The 7,868-nt window shown below is 43.4% G+C and overlaps 1 protein-coding gene across 1 annotated transcript; it reads right to left on the bottom strand.

The window, feature by feature from the left end:
* Nucleotides 1–1,084: 1,084 nt before the first annotated feature.
* On the bottom strand, nucleotides 1,085–7,126 carry adsl (adenylosuccinate lyase). The gene is made up of 12 exons (XM_007565696.2): nucleotides 6,837–7,126; nucleotides 3,905–4,108; nucleotides 3,765–3,809; nucleotides 3,503–3,582; nucleotides 3,237–3,408; nucleotides 3,112–3,158; nucleotides 2,763–2,853; nucleotides 2,617–2,686; nucleotides 2,386–2,533; nucleotides 2,120–2,300; nucleotides 1,389–1,565; nucleotides 1,085–1,254 (listed from the first exon to the last, which is right to left on the bottom strand). The coding sequence occupies exons 1-12, from the start codon at nucleotides 6,978–6,980 to the stop codon at nucleotides 1,168–1,170; spliced, it is 1,446 nt and encodes a 481-aa protein (XP_007565758.1). The 5' UTR covers nucleotides 6,981–7,126; the 3' UTR covers nucleotides 1,085–1,167.
* Between the last annotated feature and the right edge of the window lie 742 nt (nucleotides 7,127–7,868).

Raw genomic sequence — 7,868 nt, 5'->3', positions numbered from 1 at the left:
AGCCTATCTGTGGGAGATTCTTTGTTTTGTTCATCTTAAATAGCCCTGACAATTTTTTTTTACTGAATTGGAGGCGTCTTCCAAATAAAAACTAAAAACAACCAAAAAATGCTGGCACGGAGGCAGATCTTCGTTTTCCCATCAGTTAGTGAAGACGTCAAGAGTCAATGCTGCTCCACAGCGCCCCTTGCTGGCCAAGGTTAATCTCTGAAAACGTCCCCATCTAAACAGATCCCTTCGCCTCACTCTGACTCTGCATGTTAAAAAGAAATCAGTGGTAAGCAAATATAAGAACATGGATTGAACAATAAACGTTTAGTGGATTTAAAGAACCAATTCTGATTAGAATTAAACGTTAAAGCGTATTTTATATTTATATAAAAGGTAAATGGTGCCCCCTTGTGCTTGCAAGCGGGTACTGCTAGATGATTGCAGATTTTACTAATGTCCAGAGATGCAGCAAAAAAACAGTCGGAAATGGCCAATAATCTGTCGATTATTTTGGGATTAATATTTGGATAGCAAACGGTGCTTGCTAAAATATACTTTTACAGAATTTGAATCAGGTGAGGCTAAAACTATGCCGCTATGAGGAGCTCTGGGTAGAACAAGTTTACATACAAATGTGTTTTCAATCCATTTTTTCTAACAACACCCTTGTCCCTTAATGGGGTTGGGAGGGTTGCTGGTGCCTATCTCCAGCTAACATTCTGGGCAAGAGGTGGGGTCACCCTGGACAGGTCGCCAGTCTGTCGCAGACAAATGTGTTTTCTTTTAGTTTAAATAGAAAACGTGTGTTTTGCGCAGTTTGAGCTTTATTTATTTATTTATTTATTTATTATTCTTTCAGCAAATGGTCTTTTTTTGAGTGTATACGCCATTTAGCGATTAACCGAATACTAAATTAGTTGACATTTATTCCTCATTTTCCTTAAACTAGATTCTTATTTTCACTACAAGCTCAAACAACCATCTCCAGCCCTCAGTGGTTAATAGCTCATTCATTGGAACATTTATGAGGATAAACTTCCTCCCAGGCGCAGTTTCACCTCTGACATCAGGCGGCAGAAACCACAGCAGCAGGCAGAATTAAAAACACTTTTATTCAACCGTCTTTCTCTCAACTTTGTCCACAGGTCAGAGGGTAATAGTGCATGCGTGTTATCCTTAAAGCTCCAGTTCAATCCTCACATCCATCTTCGACTTAAAGGGCTCCAGCAGGGGGCGTATTTCTTCAGACAGGAACCTCGTTACCTGGAGGACAGAAGAAAAAAAAAAATGTTCGCTTTGTGAACATGTTCCGAGGCAAGGTTTCTGAAACTTCACTGTCCAAAACAAAAGCAGCAGGACGAAGAATCATGCAGCGTCACGTTGGGCGTCTAACACACTTGCTGTGGGGCGCGACCGATGAAGGTGCTGGGGTCCAGCAGGGCGTCCAGCTGGCCCAAGATGGGGGTGAAGTAGGGGTCTCTCTGGACTCTGGCCAGCAGGTCATTGTCGCCTCCTTCCTGTTTCACTACAGCCGCCGCCTCCTGGGACAGAACCCGGATCTTCTCATGGCAGTCCTGGAGGGAAACAAGAACGGTATCCGTGGTAACCAGGAAAGGCTCAAGTTCTCAGGTTTTAACTTCAGATAAAGACGATCGGAGTTTCCAACTCAGCCTGGGCCTACCGATCATATGTCACTGTCCTTGTAAGTGTGTCGATATCCGATATTAATATTACTTTTATGGTCAATAACTGATATTTACCGATGCTGAATGTATTTAACTACACTTTTAACACCAAGAAAAGAAAAACAACCACATTGATCACTCACTTCACTGCTTTTCTGTTTCGGTTAAACTACCCACAATCCTTTGCTGCATCACTTTCTAATCAAATACAACATGCTCATTCCAGAAACAAAAGGCAACAAGACGGAAATAAATATCAGTTCTTCATATCGGCCCAAGTTTATTTATCAGTCTGATGTGTCAAAGAAAATTACTAATATCAGCTGTCTGGCTTGAAGTGATTAATCGTATTTATCGTGTTGAATTGCTTATTGAAATAATTAACTAATTAACTAATCAATGAATTCCTTCAGGTTGTCTGATGGTCTGAAACGCCGTCCTACCTGTCTGTTCCCTCCGGCCTGCACCATGGCCATAATGATGTTCTCCGTGGCCATGAAGGGCAGCTCGTGGCGGATGTGCCTCTCGATGACCTTCGGGTAGACCACCAGACCCTCTGTGATGTTCTGCAGAGTGCTGAGGACGATGTCTGCGGTCAGGAAGGACTCTGGGAGGGAGATCCTCCTGCGCGTCAGCGAAAGAGAAGCGTAGAAAACGATTGTTTTGGCTAGTCTAAAGTGAGATCTGTTGCAGGTGTTGGTAATAATACCTGTTGGCGCTGTCGTCCAGCGTCCTCTCCAGCCACTGGACAGACGCCGTCTGCAGCGGGTCGGCCATCAGCGCCACCAGGTGCCGAGCCAGGCTGCAGCAGCGCTCTGCGCGCATCGGGTTCCTCTTGTAGGGCATGGCACTGGAACCTGCAGGGAGGGAGCAACAACTCCTTAAACTATCTTAAACTTTAATTTCTGGACAACTTCCCGCTGTAACAAACAAAACATACCGATCTGCTCTTTCTCAAAAGGCTCCTCTATTTCCTTCAGGTTGGCCAGCAGACGGATGTCTGTACAAATCTAAAGAGCAGTTTGAAGTAAACGTCATTTACATGTAAAAACCACTAGATGGAGACATTTATGTCCTCCGTAACACCTTGTGGACAGTAGAACCCAAACTGGCCAAGCTGGACAGACAGTCGACGTCCACTTTACGGCTGTAAGTCTGTCCGGTCACCAGGTAAGCTCTGAGGAAAAGGACAAAGACGTTAATGTCCAGAGACGGTTGATGTTCTTGGATCAGGGTTTGGGTCGTAAAGCTGCTGTCGGGATGTTCAGGACGGGATGAAGACTGAGAGCGGTCTTCTAATGTTTCGCAAACACGACATAATTTAATACATCGGACAAATAAAGGAAAAATGAGACGCCTCTGCAGCTTAATCTTCACGTTACATCAGTTATTGATGCCAAGTAAAAAAACAAACCAAAACATAAAAATATCTTACTTTCTGAACCCAGCCATTTCTGTCACCTTCCTGTCCAGCTCCTCCACCTGATGGCACAAAAACACCATGAATGCCATCAAATCTCCTTCGTCGCCTGCTGCTCCAGCGACCCTCATCTCTCCTACCTTATCGTGGTCCCCCTGAAAGAGCTGCAGAAAGCTAGCCTGGGTCCCGGTCGTACCCTTGACCCCCCGGAAACGCAGGTCGTCACGGGCTCGCTGCAGGTTCCGCATGTCCATCGCCAAGTCCTGCAGCCAGAGGCACGCCCGCTTCCCTACGGTGGTGAGCTGAGCAGGCCTGGGGTGGGGAGGAGTGTCAGGAGGGGCAGGGGGAAGCACAGGTTTATGACGGAGAAACGTGAAAACTTGGAGGGAAACGTGCACGTACTCACTGGTAGTGTGTGAAGCCAAGCGTAGGAAGGTCTTTGTATTTGTCTGCGAATTCTGCCAGCCTGTCGATGACCCTCGCCAGCTGGAGGAAGATTGAGTTGTTACATAAACACACGGATGTCACGTAAAGTTCAAATCTGGCGTGAAAGCCGCGCCGGTTAAATAAGCGCAGCTCTTCATTCCGGCTCTCCGATTTGCTACCAAACAGCTGAGATGCACAGCTGGGTGGGTGCGCTTGTTGTAAGACCGACATCTGAGCCTCACCTTAGGGAGGAGGATGTCAAAGCCATCGCGCAGCATAATGAGATCCTGGGGAGAAGATGCAACACAACAAAAATAGGTGGAGAACGTAAACAAACACAGCAAGGTTTCCTCTCGGGTTATGCAGTCGGAGAAACACTTACGGTGTTGTCTCCGACATAACAAGACGTGGCTCCCAGGTGGATGATGGGGGCGGCGGAGGGGCAGCAGTGAGCGAAGGTGTGGACGTGAGCCATGACGTCGTGCCGGAGCTTCCGCTCCTGTTCGGCGGCCATGGTGAAGTCGATGTCCTCGGCGTGGGTCTCCATCTCCTGGATCTGAGCGTCCGTAATCGGCAGACCCAGTTCCTGAGGGGGGAATGACGAGGCAGAGATGTCTCGACGCCAAGCTCCAGTGTTCGGGTTGTAGAGTTTCATTCTAATCAGATGTTTATCATTACGGGTGTTTTTGAAGAAACTGAAGAAAAACAGGGTGGGTGAGGTAATGTCTACGGTTGCTACTCGACGTCCCTGACTCCAAGATAAATTTCATATTTTATGGTCATAAGACCTCATTAAACACATATAAAACAATCAAATGTTTGTGAGCATAAAGTTTTGAGAGAGGCTGTCTGAAAACAAGTCAACATCAACAGTAGGCATAAATAAATCATATATCTCCACTTGTCCAAAGTAGTTAAGTACTTGAAAAAATACTTTCTAGCCACGCCTCTGTTACAGGAAGTACATGCTAAGTGGAGTGAGTTTATTGAACACTTTTCTATCCGTACTCAACATTCAAAATGCTTTACCACTCACAAATTCGCAGTCATCTGTAGTTTTTGACGTACACAGGTAGTACACAAGATAGAAATTGACCAGTGAGGCAAACGCCTCAGTCGTTTGTGAGCATAAAGTTCATCAGCTAAGAAAACACCTTACTTTACACTGTTGCCATTTGCAGAACTTGTCAATAAGCGCTCTCCACATCTTCATGTATGTTTAACCTTGTAGCTTCAGTTGAAGCTTTTATTTTCTCCGTCTCTGAGCCAAATGGAGGACAATGTCTGACTGCACCCTGCAATCTAATTTTACGTCAAATATTGAAACTTCCTTTCTGTCCAGCAGCTGATGGCATTATCTTATAGGCCCAAACAACATGCACAGAAACAATATTACAAAATTAATGAGCCAAAGTGAACACTGTCTTTGGAACGCAGTTAGATCGCTCCCTTAGGGGCAGTTAAAACCTTCGCACTAAAACATTGATTGTTGATATAATAGACTGCTCTGGTGATAAAGTTGTTGGGAGGAACTTATCGATAAATGCCAAGGCATAGAAAATGCTGGTCAGAACAAGAGCAGAACTTTACAACACCGATCAAATGATGTTCACACTATTGACGGCTTTAACGAATTCGGACATGGAAGTAAAGCAAACTATTCTGAGGTACAAGCCTGAACGCAACTGAAAAGGAAAAGTTGTGAAACTGATTATGTGTGATTGTACTGTGGAAGATAAATAACTGATGATCCATAAGATAGTTAAACGCCCAGACCCTGAAACTTTAATATTAATAGAAATCAATGGAAGAATACTCTTATTTTCACAGCTTACTTTCCTCCACACCAACAATCTAGCAGTTTGTTGAATGCAGTAAGCATTACTTGGTTGACCAGAAAAAAAAAAAAATGTTGTTGACTGAAGTTTGGACAAACATGTACCAACCTCATGAGATCTCCTAATATCTTGATTAGCCTGGAATGTATCTTTTCATGCAGAGTCACTGGGAATCTGATAACGGCTCGATTACAGAGGAATGAGCAGCTTGCTCCCATGAGCACACTGCTGAAACCAGCCGGGATCAAAGGTCAGACAGTAGACAGGCCAGTTCTACACATATATCTACTGAACACATGAAACCAAGACGGTTTAAAGCCAAATGCTAAAAAAAACCCTTAAAATAAAAGGAACTTTGACTGGGCTACAAAGGTCAGAATACAAATATACTTCAAGGGCCGTCTCTGGTTACAGAAAAATACTGTGCTATATTCAAACAGTGCCTGTCCTAGCAACACTACAGTAACCCCAAATAGTGAATGTGAATCTGCGTGTAGGATGTCATGTGAGGCAGCACTTGAGAGAAAGGGTCTGTTAGCGTTCACTTTGGCGCCTTCAAAGGGCAGCTGAGCAAATTAGAAGAGCTCCAGAGTTAAGATGCTGTTGAACTGTGTCCTGTCTGGTCACATGACCTTGGGGCGTATGGGGGTGGGGTTCATCTCAATATGAACAAAAAAAAAACACATTTGGTGAAATGTCAAGTAAAGTTAATAAAGTATGTGTTTATTTGATCCTCTTACACGTTGGATGTACCAAATTTTTTTTTTAAGTGGGTTAGTAATCTCATGTACTCATTTTGTTTTTTTTTTATCATACTCAATGATCCCTCACTGATTTTGGGATGAATGTTCAAAACTCAACAGTCTGTGAGTGTAGAAACCGGGTCAAGTAATTATTAGTCAACTAATAAAGAAAAATAGAGAAGTCAGCCACTTTAAACATTCTGCATAAAAGATTAATGATTCTTCATTAGTGCAGACAAAGCATCTGCATAGTGTAAGCATGAAATTTCAGTAGAACTTGAGCATTCCACATCAGTGGTGTGGATGTGGTTATTGTGATGCCTCTAAGATGTGACACTCATGTAAAAAAATAAATAATCTTTGGACATGTCTGATGACTAATTTCTACTTTTTATTGCTTTGTTATGAATCATCATAACTAATTAACTGAGAATTAATGAGTGAGCTAGACAACCATTTAAGGTTAAAACGCATAATAAAACTAACAATTGTAATCTGTTTAGAGTTTCCTGTATTATTTCTACCCAACAGTGGCATTTATTCAGTTGCTATTTTTATATAGATGGTCAAAAGTATTTGTAGTCCAGCAGTATTTCTGTATGTGCTGCAGCCATGATCGTCCACTATTTTTAGACCGGGGAATTTGAGAGGTCTGTGAAGGCCACAAGCTTCAAAAGTTCACAAGTCGTTCAAAGTGGGACAAACAGCGAAGTAAAAAAAAAACGTGTCAGACCTTCTCAGCTTTGGCCAGAAGGATCCACAGCTTCCTCCAGGTTGTGAATTTTTTCTTGTCGCTGAAGTTAAAGGCCATTTCCTTGCTTGCATATCTGGACACCAGCGGAGAGCGGTACTTCATAAACTCCTCGTCTCCCTCCATGTTTGCAGGACAAGGCTGTTGAAGAAAAGGGTCTGCCCGAAGCTTTTTGGATAAAACCAGAAGGCGCCTCCCACCCACTCGTGTCCTCGCACGGATCCCTCTCTTTCCGCTTCGTCTTCTTCTATCTTTCGCTGGTGGATGGCTGACAGCTTAAAAGTGCATTACCGCCACCTTCTGATTTGGAGTACGAACCAGAACGCAAATATTCGTCAACATTTTTTCTAATTTCATTAACTGAAAAAACTCTCTACTTAAAATGTTATCAGAATTTAAGCTACGTACTTCTACTAAGTTAACACCGTAAGACGCAGTGTTGTAATAGTACAACATCTGCACTCCAATCAAAAGAAATATTGACTTTTCTTCAGTTTTTGTTTTCTCTCCAAACTTAGATTAAACCCCATTGTTCAAGTCTTAGAAAGCTATAAATGACCCCCATACAGAGTCATAAAGTAGAACTTGAAAAACTTTGGCTGAGGAAGGAAAGTAAAATGTCTATTCAAATATGCATAACTATGTACAACAACACATACAGAAATATACATAATTCTACACAAATAGTTTCCAGGTGAGAAGTTCCGGTTCTTAAGTTGGGCGTGGTGTATATAAGGAGCTGCGGCGTTCATTCAGGCCGTGTCGTCTTTGTTCTCCCACTGTGTGACTTGCGTCCTGTGGGCTCTGGTAGCGAAAGGCAACAAATCGCCGACTGGAGCATGTTGAGCTGATATCTGTAAGTGTTCTCTCTCCCTGCACTCTAGCTGATCTTGGTCAGAAAGTCTAAATTGAAGTAGAATGCCACTGCGCTGCGCTCCTTCTCTTCCTCGCTCTGCGTGTTGGTGTGGATCGGCAGGTAAGAAACTAACGCTCATCTAAGCTCCAGCAGTTTTA

The sequence above is a fragment of the Poecilia formosa genome, unplaced genomic scaffold (assembly GCF_000485575.1).
Source record: "Poecilia formosa unplaced genomic scaffold, Poecilia_formosa-5.1.2 Scaffold182, whole genome shotgun sequence".
In the NCBI taxonomy this organism is placed as follows: Eukaryota; Metazoa; Chordata; class Actinopteri; order Cyprinodontiformes; family Poeciliidae; genus Poecilia; species Poecilia formosa.
The sequence above is the reverse complement of the archived record's forward strand: the minus strand, read 5'-3'. Positions and strand labels throughout refer to the sequence as shown.

Bases quoted from the DNA above. Each gene is read 5' to 3' on its own strand.
- adsl (XM_007565696.2), bottom strand. From the start codon at position 6,980: ATGGAGGGAGACGAGGAGTTTATGAAGTACCGCTCTCCGCTGGTGTCC. The intron at 3,810-3,904 runs GTAAGTGTTTCT...TCTTCTCCCCAG, and splicing joins GTTATGTCGGAGACAACACC to GATCTCATTATGCTGCGCGA. The intron at 1,255-1,388 runs GTGTGTTAGACG...TCTGTCCTCCAG, and splicing joins TCGGTCGCGCCCCACAGCAA to GTAACGAGGTTCCTGTCTGA.